The sequence below is a fragment of the Dipteris shenzhenensis genome, chromosome 9, assembly GCF_047967505.1.
Source record: "Dipteris shenzhenensis isolate YYH24624 ecotype China chromosome 9, Dip_SZ_1.0, whole genome shotgun sequence".
Taxonomy (NCBI): Eukaryota; Viridiplantae; Streptophyta; class Polypodiopsida; order Gleicheniales; family Dipteridaceae; genus Dipteris; species Dipteris shenzhenensis.
In genome coordinates this window covers 19,055,156-19,072,320 of record NC_141604.1, presented here as the reverse complement: position 1 = coordinate 19,072,320, position 17,165 = coordinate 19,055,156, and the positions used below count along the sequence as shown (strand labels likewise).

General features: G+C 38.8%; 1 protein-coding gene across 5 annotated transcripts in view; it reads left to right on the top strand.

Moving 5' to 3' along the window:
* Positions 1–17,165, top strand: part of LOC147898324 (serine/threonine-protein kinase STY46-like) — a 73,306-nt gene that overhangs the window by 23,097 nt on the left and 33,044 nt on the right. For 3 of the 5 annotated variants that reach the window (XM_087379869.1, XM_087379867.1, XM_087379865.1), the window contains exons 1-2: positions 11,775–12,535; positions 13,866–13,980. The exons of the other annotated variants lie outside the window; for them this stretch is intronic. In XM_087379869.1, the coding sequence (XP_087235995.1) occupies positions 12,327–12,535; positions 13,866–13,980 (324 nt within the window). In that variant the 5' untranslated portion in view covers positions 11,775–12,326. Of the gene's footprint in view, positions 1–11,774; positions 12,536–13,865; positions 13,981–17,165 lie in introns of those variants that run through there. 5 annotated transcript variants of the gene reach the window in all.

The following is a 17,165-nucleotide window of genomic DNA, read 5'->3' as shown; positions in this document are numbered from 1 at the left end:
AAATTTTTTAAAAAATTGTTGAGCAAATGGGCAAATTAAAGATTTAGAAGAGGAGGGAGAAAAGAAATAAATTCCTGAAAGGGAATAAACAGAGAAACATAAAAAGGGGGAAAGAGTTTAAATACGTGAATAAACTGGAAAAAGGGGGAGGGGGGGTATTAAAAGGTACAAAGCTCTTAAGTACCTAAGCGCGACGAGTCCATCGACATTCGACGTTTTGCGTGGCAGTAGAAATTTGATGTAGACTTTCTCACACAACGCAAAGCGTACTCAGGGGATCGGGCTATAGCGCAGCAATTGAGGCTTCAGGAAGCCTGGAGGTCTACGCCATAGAGGTCACAGCGGGTGATAGTAGGACTCGAGACTCGAGAGTGTGGCTAAGACCTTGTAGGTACTTAAGACTTGCAGTCTGACGGCGCACGGAAGCAAACAGAGGCAATCATCGAGTAAGGGCACAGCTAAACTGGGCGAAGGCAGAGGGCAACAAAGATAGTAGGGCACAGGGAGGTCGGGCAATGTGTATACAAAGACAGGGAGGTAGGGAGAGAATGCGAGGACCTAGCTTAGTGTAGGCAGTCTTTTATAGGCAAAGAGGTCGGGGAAGGGAGGGGTCGGGAAATCATGAGTCGGGGGAATGGGGACCTAGGTTTAGGTTTGGTATTCAGTAGTTTAGCGGAGAGTTTATTTGTAGTAAATAGGTTTAGGGAGTTTTAGTTAAAGGGGGCTAGGCACATAATTAAAGGGGGATAGGAATAGTTTAATTTATTTCGTACAATAGTTATAAGACATTAGGAAGGTAGGAAACATTTTGAAGAGAAAAAGTGGAATTTTCTTTTGAGAAAATATATATTTAGGAGACAAAAGGAACCTAGTAAAATATATATTTGGGGAGGTGGGGGTGGTTATGAAAAGTCCACATATGTAGGTAGATAGTGTAGCTTAGAGTAGCTTAGAGTAGAGAGGTTTTGAGAGAGAAAGAGTAAGCGGCGGGGAGGTCGCTTCAGGCGATGTAGTCAAAGAATTTGGTAGGGAGAGTACAGGAAATTAGCTTCGATTAGGTAAGTATAGTCAGGAAACATTAGGACAAGGAAACAAAAAGGGGGCAAAATAGGTAAAAGGGGGGAATAATTTAGGTTTAAAAACTTAGGAAACATTAGGGAGCAAATATGAAATAATCAGGAAAGACATAGGGAAAAAAAGGGACGACATAGAAAAAATAATTAGGGAGAGAAAAAAATATTTACGAAAAATTGGTAACATTTTTTAGAGAGAGGAACTACTGAGTAAATGTAAAGGAAATTAAAAAGGAAAAAATTGAAATGAATTTGGAATAAGAAAAAATAAAAGGAACAAAGGAAATACTTAAACAAATCAGGACTTTAGGAGAAAAAATTAGGGACCAAATGAAAAATTAGGGGGAATGAAAAATGGAAAAGAGGAAAACTCATAGGAAGGAAAATTTGAAAGTTAACAAGGTAGAATTGACTTGAGGTCTGTTACAATCCAAGCAAGAGGGATGTTACAAAATTGTATTTTCGATATTTCTTGCTATGGAAATTATTTTCTTTTAGTCAATGTGACGATGTCAAAGTATTCCATAGGAGCGCACCAGATGCGACGAGGGTCCTAGTGGATGCTTTGTGGGGTTTAGTTGGGGACGCCTAACTACCTATGTTTTTGCTAGGCTAGATGGTTAGTATTGTGGGTGATTCCATGTTAATACTAATGTCGCTGGTGTTACTGGTGTTATTGCAATTGGTCGCAAGGTATGTATTTTGATGTTTATATATCAAGAGTACAATTGTGTTGGGATTAGTTGGTGTGAAGATTCAACAATTGATTGTAATAACTAACACAATCGGTTTGAGTATAGATGATGACTTGGATAACGAGGAATAGAGATGGTGAAGGTGATTTGGATTGATTGAAGTATCTAATGGCTATCAAAGGCCATGGGCCATATAGTAAAGTAATGAGCTTTAAGATGTGGGCTAATTTATTTTAATTAATTGTGGATGAGGGCATATTAAGCTTTGTGATATTCGAAGCTCATGGAGCTATGTTGAGCAATCCCTATAATTATGGACAAGGGATGATTTTGGATGTACTATTATTGGCTCTTTGCTTTCTGAAATTACGATTATAAATACTCTAGATGGGAAGCAAGAGCCACCATCTAGGGGGGGCAGATTGGACCCCATGTAGTGTCGCACTCTCTGTCTCTTCTCTCCCCCACTTGTTTTTTGGTTCTGGTTTTCTATGGTCTTGGTAAATCTTGAATTTGTGAGCACGTTTGAGTTCAATTTTTGTAACAATATATATATATATGTTTTTATCCTTTCTAGAGATAAATTATTTCTTAACTTTCATTGCCCTTAAGTTTATTGATTGCTTTAATTTGATTAGTGGCTTACACTTCTACCTCCTTAGCCCTTTAGACCCTCATGATTCTTTCTATTTGCCATATCATATATATATATATATATAGAGAGAGAGAGAGAGAGAGAGAGAGAGGTAATAAATATACCTTTTTTTGTCACTTTTTGGTTTAATAATTTGTATCTGATTACTCTTAAATTAACAGTTTAATTTTTTATTATTCAAAATTTTCTAACTCTTTCAAGTACTCTACTCCAAATTATTAAGGTGTGTTTCTATTAATGGTGTAAAATCCTCCCCTTAAGTGATGGTTTAGTTCTAACAAAAAGAGTTGATCTTAGGGGACTGGAATATCCCCCTTATAATTCTCCCTAAGTGTTTTAAGAAAGAGAAGTCACCTTTATACGGGTGTGGTCTATCCCCCTTGACATTTACAAAAAAGATAATGTTTGCACTAAACGGGTGTGGAATACCCCCCATTCTTTCATTCTTTCAAATTCTTTGGTCATTATGCCTTGTGAATCTTGTTGGTCAACTTTTTTGGTAATGACTCTCTTAAAGGGTGTGGACTACCCCCCTCAGGATTGGTTCACTTTTTTGGAGCTCTCTAAAATTAAAACCCTCGCTATGTTCTTTAATTCTTTTGGCCCCCCTTTTTTTAAGAATTCCTAAAGGTTTGTTCTTGTTCTTTGGTAAAGCGATAACAAGCCAGGGGATACAAGCATTACCTGTCTACCCAAATTCAACTTCATTGTTCTAACAATTGGTTGGTTTGGATGGTGGCAGGTAAGTGGACCCTGACCTTGGAGCCTGGACTACCTGACGGATTCAACACTTTTTGTACCAATTGTATACATATTTTATGTGCAACCATAAGATAGAAAAGTTATTATCCACCATTATTTGAGCTTTGTGTGCCGTGTTGTTAAAAGGTTTTATTTTTTTATACACACACATGTGTGTGTGTGCGTGAGAGAGGGAGGGAGGGAGGGGAGAGGGTGAAAGAGAGAGAGGGAGAGAGAGAGGGAGAGATAGAGAGAGAGATAGAGAGAGAGAGAGAGAGGAAGGGGGGAGAAAGAGAGAGAGAGAGAGAGAGGGGGGGGGGAGAGAGAGAGAGAGAGAGAGAGGGGGGGTAGAGAGAGAGAGGGAGAGAGAGAGAGAGAGAGAGAGAGAGAAGGGGGGGAGAGGAGGAAAGAGAGAGAGAGAGAGAGAGAGAGAGAGAGAGAGAGAGAAAGAGAGAGAGAGAGAGAGAGAGAGAGAGATTTCTTAGTATGTCTTCTTCTTCTCCATATTTGTTTCCTTAGTCCTGCAAAGCCTATGCAAGAGTTTTACCTGACTTCTATTTACCTACCTAATCTTAGTACTACAGAGTCTCCTACAACACAAATAGATAAGCATGCAAATTGAAATAGTACAACTCAAGCGAACAATAACAAATGTAGACTCAACACAAGCAAAGAAAAGAAACTTGCATAGTTGACTATCACTCGAGAGAGCAAGCATTTAAAACTTAGCAAAGCAACAGTAACACTAGGCACACACAACGCAAGCAATGATGCATTGCAACCATCGATAAACATACATCTATAGAGGTGTGACTCACAACACAACAAGTTTCATAAAAGCACACAAAGGTTCTTACCTCAACAATGACTCAATGACAACAAACATAGAGAAGACCACAAGTAGGCTAACAACTCAGGCATGTGACCTTTAATAATGACTCACAACTAAATACAACTAATGCAATGCCCACTGCATGCACCTCCAAGCAGAGGTAGTAAAATAAATGCCAACGTGACAAATAAAGTAGTATGCAGACATGATGTACCATATGCTTGATAAATAACAAGATAAAACATAAGCCATGATGCTCCAAGATGATTATGACTTCTATATTTCCCCAACACATAGAGCTTCTACATTCCACACAGACACACAAAGAACAAGACTACCACGTGGAAATTCACATGATAGGTAAAAAGATAAGGTGCAACCATGTAGTAGAGGATAGTGACACATGGTAGCCAAGTGGTTTATAGGGATCCTATAGTTAGATTGACACGTGGCTCATAGGCCATGTTAGCAAAGTCCACCTCAACACAAGCACATGGATGCAATACCATGTCATCACATAATGACCCTTAGGCTAGGTATTGCACCTTGCTAACCACAATTTTTAACACAACCATGACACACACTACCATGTCACGCCTATGCTTCATAGTATAGTTCTTCACAAGTGCAAACTCTGCATGTGCACTCGATTGCCACATCATATTTTGGACCCTCCTTTTTATCAAAGTTTTGCATGCCTTAATTTTTTATCTAGGAGGAATTTTCAAGTGGTTAAAGAAGGTAAAATTAATCGATTTCTCTAGCTCTCCAATCTTGTCACATCACATGCCAGTCTAGACACTTGCATCTTACTATTTCAACTTCTACATTAGATCCCGTGCCTTTGCATATTGAAGCCTCCTCATCAACACATTTGGCACTAACACTTTGAAAAGAATCAAGAAAAGAAATGATTCGATACTTTTCATTGCTACAATAGATAGTGTAGCAAATATTAGCATATCCTTAGAGATCAACTCCAAAAAGCCAACTAACCCCTTGCCCAAAGTCACACGTTAGTCCTTTCGATCACATGCAGTTTTGCACTCATCACATATCCTAAAAGCTGAGCACCTACAAGACCCCCCAATACAACACATTTAGTGAAATTTATGGTAGAGAGAGATTTTTGTATTCTATCAGTGGTGGGGAAACTACATCTCGTTCATCTTGAGCTGCACATGCTTCATTGTACAACCTTATTGGTGGCTATTTTTATGGCATATTGTGCACATTATTAGCCTCGAAAAGCCTTTAATGCTATTCCTAACATCTTTTGCCATATCAAGCCTTGTAATAAGTTTGGAGTAAATGTAATTTCTATCTTCACCAGTAGATTGCAGTTTACAAAAGCATCATTTTTAGATCAAGTTCATGCCTACAAACAAAATGCAGATATTTGACCTAGGAGGACAACAATACCGACAACAAATGTTTGACATTGGAGAAGAATAACACTAGCAACAACAATCATCAGTTTATCCATACAAGGATATAAAATAACTTTTTATGTTTTAACCTAAACATTTCATCTTTCCCTTTATTCTTCATCGAAGGAGAAGGAGCATAAGATAACAAAAACTCCTCCTCCACTCCTCGTACCAATTTCCCTAAGCTACAACTTATGAGGAGGGAAATGATGGTTAAGTTATACTTTATGTACATCATATTCCACTACATAGAAAGTGTCCTTAGGCGCACACTATGATTTCTCATATTTTAATTTCTAGTTTTTCATTTTTTTAAAAATCATTTGGACTTGATTTGCCAAAAGAACTAACCTCTAATAGCAATATTAAAAAATGGATAGAATAAAAGTAGGATGTATGTTGATTGCCGTCATTTGAATGAGGTTAGAGCCCTTTTATCCGATAAAGTAATCTTTTAGCATGCTTGGGAATTCAAGAAGAAACATGATCATTCTCTGAGAGGAAAGAAAAATTGCCATGTGGAGAGGGGAAAGGCCAAGGACTACTAGACTTGAAGTTCCCTTGTGCTTGCATTCAACAGATGACTATCTTAAAGCCTTATGATAATTTCTTGAAAAATTCCCCAATACATGACACTTGTAGCCCTAAAATGGTCATCCCATGTAACATCACATCTTGCACTTACTTGACAGCCTTACTACAATTCCTTGAAAAATGCCCCAATACATGACATTTGTAGCTCAAAGGTGGTCACCTGTGTAACATTACATCTTCTTTCATAGAGAGGTATTTTTAAAATCAAAGGACTTACGTGTTGTTTGCATATAAGAGGGGATTATCCAACACAATTAATTTATGTAATTATACATAGGGGATGTTTAAGTTTAAGTCCAAATATTTATACACATGGAGTGGTAAAAATAGTTGTGTTAAAAAGAATATTATGGATTTTATACATGGAGGGGTAAAAATAATTATGCATAAAAAGGAATATAGGGGTATTTTAAATATTTCTTGGTCTAACATGCTATAGATAGGTTTTAAAACATCATCCAACACTCCCTCCCCCCTTGTTAGCTTGTAGCACATACACAAGGAAATATAAAAACTATAGTTTCCTTGATTCTCCCCACCTCTTTGAAGAAGAAGCATGAATTGGGAAGTGATCATTATACTTCCAATCAACAAATGCCATTACCCCTTGAATATACTTCCAATTGGTTGTATGAATTGCAGAAGCTATACTTCCAATTGGTTGTATGAATTGCAGAAGCATGGATTGGGAAGCGATCTATATGCTTCCAGTTAACACATGCTATTACACCTTAAATATTTGCAATACCTTGAAGTTGGGCTTTCCAAGCCAATATTTCTTCGTCCAATACTTTGAGTACACTCAATAAGTTTTTATTATATAAGGGGTCCTCATGAATGATGTGTCTAGTGTCCTTAAAGTTTTGGTGTAGATTTGTTCTCCAAAGGGATCTCAAATGTCGATGAATTGACCTTATAGATGGTGCCTTCTTCCTATTTTTAAAAAATGCACTATCATTCCATTGTTCCTTGAGCATGGCCTTCACTGAAAATTGGGTTACTGCAAGCTACAAGTCACAAGTCTTTGATAGACCTTTTATTGATTCAATCAATTGGATGTTGCCTCACAACTGCTTCTCTATCGACCATTTGCCTTCTTAGTAATCAAAGGTTTCTTCCTTGTGTGGTAGCAATGTGTACTTGTCATCAGCACTTCCTAAGCTAAAAAACTGCAAATTGTAGATCTTAAGCAAGTTCAGCTAGAATTGAAAAGTCAAGTTGTCATCATTGCTCCCCAAGCTTTAAAAATGCAAACTTAAGATCTTAAAAGTGCTTCCTTGTGGCGGTAGCAATGGACAACTAATATCAGTACTCACCAAGCTTAAAAAATAAAAAAAGATAGATCCTAAGCAAGTTAAGTTAGAACTAAAAATACCAACTATAGATCTTAAGCAAGCGAAGTTAAAACTAAAAATTGAAGTTGTCATCAATGCTCCCATGTTAAAAAAATGGAAACTATAGATCCTAAATGCTTCCTTGTGGAATTAAATGTGCAGTTGTCATAAGCACTCCCCATGCTTAAAAAATGTGAACTATAGATCTTAAGCAAATTAAGTTGAATAAAAAATTTCTTCCTTGGCCAAAGCATCATCAATAAGCTATTTATCACCATTGGAGAGATAGCAAATGTGATGTCCACCAATCTTGATGATGCATTGTGCATCTTGGCATAGATATACAAGTAAAGTAGCATTTACCAAACTAAAATTTTTACCCCAACAAAGAAAAGAGTAGCATAGTATGGAGAGCGAGGTAATATTTAAATGCACCCCACAATGGGCCCAAATTCTACTTTGAATAGAAGGAGAGGAAGGTGATGGTAATACATTATATATCACGATCAAATTTTATCTGTGAGAGATATTTAATCAATAATATAGACTACATGTTGTCATCATCTCCATTAATATTGCAACTACACATTGCAAGTTATTGTCATCTCCTCCTTCTTTATCTCTTGCAATCGAAAGTTGCTTTCCTTGTGCAGGTAGCAATGTGTATTTGTCATCAGTACTCCCCAAGCTTGAGAAATGCATACTATATATCTAAAGCAAGTTAAGTTAGAACAAAAAAAATCAAACTATAGATCTTTAGCAAGTTAAGTTAGAATTGAAAAGTCAAGTTACCATTAGTATACCCCAAGCTTTAAAAATGTAAAATATAGATCTCAAGCAAGTTATTTTAGAACTAAAAGGTTAGGTTGTCATTTGTACTCTCCAAGCGTAAAAAATGCAAACCATAGATCTTAAGCAAGTTAAGTTAGGATTGAAGAATGCAAACTATAGATCTTAAGCAAGTTGTGTTAGAACTGAAAAATCAAGTTGTCCCATCATACTCTCTAAGCTTTAAAAATTATAAACCATAGATCTTGATCAAGCTAAGTTGGAACTTAAAAGTCGAGTTGTCTCATCAGCACTCTCCAAGCTTTAAAAAATGGAAACTATAGATCTTAAGAAAGTTAAGTTAGAATTGAAAAATGCAAACTATAGATGTTAAGCAAATTAAGTTAGAATTAAGTCATCAGTACTCCCTAAGCTTTAAAAATTGCAAACTATAGATCTTAAAAATGCTTTTGTGTGGAGGTAGCAATGTGTACAGTCTCCCCAAGCTTTAAAAATGCAAACTATAGACTTAAGCAAGGTAAGTTGAACTTAAACTTCCTTTCTTTGCCAAAGCATCATCAACAAGCTATTTATCATCATTTGAGAGATAGCGAATATGATGTCCACCAATCTTGATGATGCATTTTGCCCCTCGGCATAGATATACAAGCAAAGTAGTATTCACCAAAATACAAAATTTACCCAAACAAAGAAAAGAGTAGCATAGTATGGAGAGCGAGGGAATATTTAAATGCACCCCACAATGGGCACAAAATCTACTTTGAATAGAAGGAGAGGAAGGTGATGGTAATTTACATTATATATCATGGTCAAATTTTTATTTTTGAGGGATCTTTAATCAATAACATAGATTGCATGTTAGTATCATCTCCATTAACATTGCAACTACAGATTGCAAGTTATTGTCATCTCCTTCTCTATCTCTTGCAATCAAAAGTTGCTTCCTTGTGGAGGTAGCAATGTGTAGTTGTCATCAGTACTACCCAAGCTTAAAAAATGCAAACTATAGATCTAAAGCAAGTTAAGTTGGAACTAAAAAATGCAAACTATCGATCTTAAGCAAGTATAGTTAGAACAAAAAAGTCAAGTTGTCATCAATAATCCCCAAGCTTTAAAAAATACAAACTATAGATCTTAAGCAAGTTAAGTTAGAACTAAAAAGTCAAGTTGTCATTTGTACTCTCCCAGTGTTAAGAATGCAAATTACAGATCTTAAGCAAGTTAAGTTAGGATTGGAGAATGCAAACTATAGATATTAAGTTAGGATTGAAGAATGCAAACTATAGATCTTAAGCAAGTTAAGTTAAAACTGAAATCAAGTTGACTCATTAGTACTCTCCAAGCCTTAAAAATACAAACCATAGATTTTGAGCAAGCTAAGTTAGAATTGAAAAGTCGAACTGTCTTATCAGTACTCTCCAAGCTTTTAAAGTGGAAACTATAGATCTTAAGCAAGTTAAGTTAGAACCGATCGATGTTTTCATTTCGATTAACATTTAAAGCCAAGGAAGGAGGGACATTTTTGTGTAATCATGTGGAGTATTTTGGTCACTTTTTACAAGATGCATGTTTAATTATCCATGACCTTATAGTTTGGATATGGATTTTCCATTAAGAACGGTGCTACGAGATTTGGTCATGAAGACCCCCACATATAATCTCATTCTCCAAGAAAGTGGTAGCAAACATGTTGAGTACAATGAGTGCTCTTGCATTTATACAAACATGTGCGTGCGCACCCATGGTTTGGCCCTATGTACTAAAGCTCATAGGATAAAGTATTTAAGGATAAAGTACTAGTAAAGGATGAGAAGGATGACATATATTGATTTTTTAATGGAATTCTTGTGAGTAATTGAGTTGACAGAAACATATAGAAAAAGAAATCCATGCTTTGTAAAGGTGACGTAGTACAATGATGTGAAAGGGTATGTTCTTTGATATGTGTTTTAAGAGGAGCAAACCCCAAAACGATACAAAGGGGGCCCGTTACAAAAATGCATATTTTACATTAGAGGTTATAAAAGGGTAATTAAAGAAACTTGACACTTACGATGAATGCTAAAACCTCTAACTTTACCATAAATAGAATTTCAAAGAAGCTACATTGTATCACTAACCACAATGAAACATCAACAATTTTTTATTTTCTTGGTAAGGGATGGGATTGGTGGAATCCAATAAGTTTTAAGGAAGCATTTGTGAGATATGTTAGATAGACAAGCACGACATAAATTGCTTACTTATGTTTGCATTATGATAATACATATAGCTAATCCTTGTCCAAGATATATGGAGAGAATCAAGATCATTTAGAAAGCTCATTTGAAATGTGTGTGTGTTGGTGACGTTCAAGCATATTGTGCTTGATGTTGGAATGGATGGTTACGAGTGGGAGCGATGGTGAGATATTCCAAGGTCACAAGGATAAAGCGAGAGCATCTTGTGGAATATGCTGAGAGAGGTTGGTTTTCACGGAGCTCGAAAATGAAATTGGGAAAGTGATGTTCAAGGAGAGATTAGCATAGCCATATCCTTTTTGACTAAAAAAACGCGAAAGCGGAGAGAAGAGGGTAGGCTAGGTGGCAGGAATATAGGTGGTAGTAGGAGGGGACGCGGGTGTTCGAGGGTGCAACATGGAAACAAACAAGTAAGGATCATACATCGAAGGGGGGGGGGGATGGGGGGGGGTCTTGATGAGAGTGAGGCATATTATATATATGCAAAGGGGAAATTGAAGGTCAGCAGACAAGGGGATAGGGGCAATCCAACACATGCCTATGTTAAGGGCATTGTTTTGTTGCGAGGAGATCGAGTTTAGAAATCGGGGAATCGAAAATCGGCTCGATGTGGAGGGGTGAGAAGCAGGCTGGGCAAGGCGAGAGAGACTATATACAATGAACTTGCAACATTTTCAACACATGCCTATGCTAAGGGCATTGTTTTGTTGCGAGGAGATCGAGTTTAGAAGTCGGGGAATCGAAAATCGGCTCGATGTGGAGGGGTGAGAAGCAGGCTAGCCAAGGCGAGAGAGACTATATACAATGAACTTGCAACATTTTCAACACATGCCTATGCTAAGGGCATTGTTTTGTTGCGAGGAGATCGAGTTTAGAAATCGGGGAATCGAAAATCAGCTCGATGTGGAGGGGTGAGAAGCAGGCTGGCCAAGGCGAGAGAGAGACTATATACAATGAACTTGCAACATTTTCATTTTCACCCGTAAAAGTATTTTCTAAAATCTGTAAAATTCTAGGCGAGGTAGTTATATTTTAGCTGAAAAATCGGCCAATTCTTGGGAAAAACCTTCAAATGTGGAAACCCCAAGTTTGGTGATGTGTTGAGAAGAACGGAGGCGGGGCGAGGCGTTACAAGGATGATAATAAGGAGTTGGGAGGGGGTATGAGGTGGCAGGTGACGTGGCAGGGGAGCTTAAATTTGGGGAGGGGGCCTTTGGGGGGCACGAAGGGGTACTTACTCATTTGCGATGAGGTCAAACAAAAATTGCCCAAATATTCAAAATCCCCATCTTCCAAAACTAAAAAAATCGCCAAAATAAATGGCCCAAAATTTTTTTTAAAGCTGTTATCAGAGGAAGGTGGCACACCTCATTTTGCATTTTTCATCATCATCTTCTTCTTCTTCTTCTTCTTCATCGGTGAAGCTTTCTGTTCATCTCCACCTCCATCTCCATCTCCATCTCCATCTCCATCGATCCTTCATCGCCTTCACCAGAAATGCATTTGCTTGCTTCTATTAATCCCTGTTCTTCCTCTGTCCACATTCATCCCCTCCTCTCCCACTGTAGCCGCCCCGATCGCCGCTTTCTTGGCCCTCCATAAAGCTGCTTTTTTCCTCCCTGCGAAATCCGTAGTTGACGCTCTGCGGCGCCGTTGTTGTTGTTGTTGTTCCCTCACAGCGCCGGTGATTCTGCCAGTTTCGGAGAGCAGGAACGCCGACAGACTCCCGCAGTATCGATTCGAGCACGGCTGCAGAAGTGCGAGTTGGGACTATCGACGCAGCGCAATCGATGGCTGTATCTTGGATTTCAGCTTTGCCATAAGTCGGACTAAGACCTGGTTGCGTGGCAAGTAGGAGATACCGTAAAAGCCACGTCGGGTGCCGAGCGCAGAAGAGAAGGGAAGAGAGACATAGACATAGCGACAGAAAAAAGGGGTAGACAATGGAAACAGAGGTGCAGATGGAAGAAGCAGAAAATAACAAGCAAGGCAGGGCTGGCGGCGACGTTTCTCCTACTAAGCAGCGGCAGGGGAAGAAAGCGGAGGTCTGTAATGAGGTCATAAAGCGTCTGAAGGAGTCCGGCAACGAGGCAGTCGACACTCCTGGGTTCTCAGAAGCACTTCATGCCCATTTCCTTCGGCTGCCTACGAGGTATCGTCACTTCTCTGTAATCATCTCTCTCAAATTGCAAGAATGGCTTACTTGACGTTGACACAAGTAATGCCAACATGTTGTGAGAAAGCTCAAGGGATCGTGATTTGGATGACTAAGCGTATGAAGAGGTTTCCAGGCTCTAGTCCTGAGCAACAGAGACGACACGTCTACGCTTTGAACAATTGCAAAGTTTACAACTCTCGAATTTAGAGTGAAAGGCAACTTCGCTCGATCTTCCACGATAGATCTACGGGCATTTCTGTTTATAGAAATGATAGCTCTTTAATGCTATTAGGTCCGAAGGTGGGATCTGTGGGATCTATGAAGCTCACAGGGCCTTTTCGCCATTCACGGGACGCTGGTTTTAGCCCGTGATATAGGGCACCTCACGCCTTAACGTGTAATGCAGCTGTACATCGAGGGCCATTCAGAGACATCCAATCTTTGATTTATGTGTGCTGCAAATTCCCATTTATCCATCAATATTGCTTTCGTTGTGACCGGTTCTTGGTTGGTGGTGGCTATGAGACCAATAAGGAGATTGCCCGAAGTTAAAGCGGGGGCGCATGCGTCACATTCATGTGAAACGTAGCTCAAATCAGGAGCTAGAAAATTATTTTTTTGGATACAAACTTGCTAGCATTCGATGTACGTTCGACTAAAGTATTGACCATTGATGGTGGAGGTTCTTATTTGTAACTTTATTCGGGCACTGATTTTTGCAAGATTTTTAAACGTGTCACGTGGAGGGGGGGGTGCAGCAGTGGTTGGACATCATTTATACGTTGCGGGTGTATGAGAGCAGGTAGAGGGGTGCCAGGAAGAATATTGAGTGTCACTAGTGTTTCCGCAAGGTCTGGCCTGCAGATCTCTTTTATATTTACAAGGATCATGGAATCCGTTGGTTGTATACCCCCCTGCACTGGTTGTTGGCACCTGCTCCGAGGTTACCAAGGCGATGAACCAGATCCCAGAGATGCAGGCTGCAAGGCAGCTAGCTTTATTTTCAGTGCCTCACAGATAGCTGACATTGTATCGTGTTCTTGACATATAGAAAAAAACTGTTGCAATCAATCAAATTTAGAAGACATTGTTATTTGAGTTTGAACTTGTAAACATTTGAGAGATCTGGCAATTTTCAATGACTTTCTTTTCAATCTATTCGCAAGGGTTGAGATTGTCCTTCAGCTTGAAGATGTTCTTTTGTGTTCGGCAATGTCACCTTGAATCTTTGAAGCAAGGGCATAGTTGATTGCCGATACCTTTGTTCATGTGGAGGAAAAGTGGTTTGACTGGCATTCGATCGCTTGTGTTGTTCACTGCGCAGGTATGCATTGGATGTCAATGTCGAAAGAGCTGAAGATGTATTGACACACAAGCGATTGCTTGAACTTGCTCAGACTCCTGAAAACTGTCCAGCTTTTCATGTTAGGGCTGTTCATGTAAGTCTTAGAGAGCTAAGGTTATCCCTACAGTAATGTTTGTTAATAAGAAATGCAATTTTCCACTGGGCTATGTATATTCTTTTGTTGTGAAAGGCTTTCCGATTTATTTTTAGTTTGCTATTTTTGTTCACGTGTTTTAGAACTTTGTCTTTATGTTAGATTGAAGACAGAGATGATTGAAAGTGTGTTTGGCTTATTCTTGTTTGTGACAGCATATACAAAACTAGTGTAAAAGCATGAATGCGGGGGAACATGTTTACTGTGCTCCAAACAGAGAAATCTCTTTTTCGTTGCATGTGTACATGAGAATTGGCAGCTGGCAGGCTCATAAACATATAGTTTGTTCTTTCATTTGGGCTCATATTCTGGGCTGACTGTGCATGAGTGGCCGGCAGCTGCATCATAGGAGCTTGCAATCCCTTATAGGGGCCTCCTCCAGTGCTGGAAACTGGCCGCACATGTGGGTTCAGGTCAGTCTCCAAACCCATTTGCATTGTAGTAGACACAAGGCATCATGTGAGATAGCCATTCAAGGAACCATCCAAGAAAGAAAGGTAGGCAGCTATTGCAGGAAAGTAAGCAGCTGGCATAGGCACACAACACTTGGGCTCATTCAAACTAAATATAAAGCACAAAAAGCATAGTACGGTTTGAAGATCCAATCCCCAGCTTCCATGATGGGAGAGGTGACTGCTGGGAGAGCTCAGAGTTCATGATTGTTTGGTGCATGGGGACAACATGATGGAGAGGGTCTTTTTGGTCATCCTTAATTCTCTCTGAGTCACCAGGTGATGAGCCAAGTTTGACTAACCTTCGTCTCCTTGTTTGAGTTTATGGTTTTCAACCTTATGAGTGACTATCATGAGATTGAAACTGCTCTATGTGTGGCGTTTTTAGAGGATGGTTTGGGATTCATCTTGATATATAACCTTCATCTCCTTTTTCGACTGCTAACATCTGCAAGCTTAGCTCCAGTTTTCCCCTATTACAAACCGACTCTGTAAAAGCCTACTTAAGCTCTATAATCAGGGCACGTGACCACAAATCTCAAGCTAGGTGATTTGGATTCCATTGAATGCTGATGTACTCTAGTCCGTTCATCTTATTAGATTCGTTGGGACGATTCTTGAAATGTTCATATTCACTCCAAAAACATACTTTAAAATCACGTTTTAGAAGACCCACTTGAAGTTTTAAGCTTAGGGCAAGTCTAAAAGCATCAGTTTACTCGAGAACCAACCCTGAACTTAAAACTTCCTATGTCACCATCCTGTCACCATCGTATTTGGGACAGTCCTGACTATCTTGACTAAGATAGCCTTATCAACATTATCTCGACCTCATTCATGCTAGTCAGGTCTCGTCCTCAGGCTAGTGCCCACCCTTAGTTCTGACTATCTTGACGAACATAGCCTTGTCAAGATTACCTAGACCTCATCCATGGTAGCTAAGGTTGCAGAGGACCTCCAGTTATAACCAACATGGCATAACACTTTCACCCCCTTAGTTAGACCTCCAGTTATGCCCAACATGACATAACACTGCCATCCCTTTAAACAGAGTCTCTTTGTGAGATGAACTCAGGATATTTTGAGTATTGTCCTTTTCAGAATGGTCTTTTCACTGGATTAAGAGTTTACGGATTTTCATCACGAAAGCTTTTGTTCTACAGTCTAGAATTACTGTGGTTCATGTGGAATGTGGGATTGAAAATCCTCTAAGCAGATTAGCTCATCTACTGATGTTCAGTTATCCTTTCCTCCCAGGTTTTCGTTTGGTCTTGGTTGACATGGTAAAGTTTATGTTTGGAGGAAGTTCTTTCTTGTGTGTCAACTTTGAAGGGTCACTAACACTTGATGATAAGTTAGATCTCCTATTTTTGTTACCTTACAATCTTTGAGAATTTAAGGTAAACCATCATACCTTAGAGGTCATACCTTCCTCTAAGATCTAAGGTGAATGCTTCTGAGTTACATAGTATCGTGCTGTCATTAGTAGACCGAATACTTTCTCTTGCAATCCAAAGCTTTTCTTGCTAATCTTGTACCAGAAGCATCCTTTACCGTGATATTTTGAAGGCCCACCATCCAGGGTGCATGAGAGGCTGATATGCCTTCATTAACATGAAAGGACTGATCCAAGTAGCCAATGCTTGGTACTTGTAAGCAAATTCTACTATTGGAAGAGACCACATATATTGTCTTAGCATATATTCCATTGTTTGATTGACTCTTTCTGTAACCATCAGATTCTGGGTGATGAATTTGGCGATGTTACTTGGAAGCAAATTCTACTATTGGAAGAGACTACATATATATTGTCTTAGTTTTCTTCAATTGTTTGATTGACTCTTTCTGTAACCATAAGATTCCGGATGACAAGCTGAACTGAAACTCTACTTAGTATTCAATTTCCCACAATACTTCCTACCTAAAATTGTGTAGTGAATTTAGGATCCCTGTCTGTGACAAATTCATTTGGCAACACAACAAAGGTGAAATAGCTTATGTACACAGAGTAGAGCAAACGTCAAGGCCTTTGTGTTTTCTCTTAATGGTGTAAATCATGAACAGTCAAGACTTCTATAAGTTTTTGCCAAACCAACAACAAAATCTATAGAGATTTTCTCTCAAGAGATGGGCTTGTTTAAAGCACTCCGCTCTCTCAACTTGGCATTGTTCACACTTGAGGACATGGTCCTCTACACATAACTCCATCTTTGGCAATAAAATCCTCTTTTTACTGAATCATATGTTCAATTGGATGCCTGCTCGCTTCGACTGATGACATTCGTGAAGGAACTCGACACCTAGTGCTTGGACTTTCTAGTACAAACCTCCTTTTTGTAGAAAAGACATAGAACAAAGGAAAAAGGAAAGTTTATAAGAAAATTAAAATTATGATAGTAATCCTTTATGGATTGAAATCTGATTTTGTATCTTATCCTCTTTATTCATGTTCAGGGTTGCCTCTAAGAGATAGATAAAGATCAGACTGAATCTAAGAAAAGATCAAATGAGTCACAAGTGATCAGCCACTTTTTAAGGCACCTTTACTACAGATTTGAAGATTGAACTCTTACACGATTTTAGACCATTGTGCCATACGAATGTCTTCAGTCCAAAAATATTCCAATTTTGTACTATCCTCCAAATTAACAAACTTGGAGCCATACAAATATT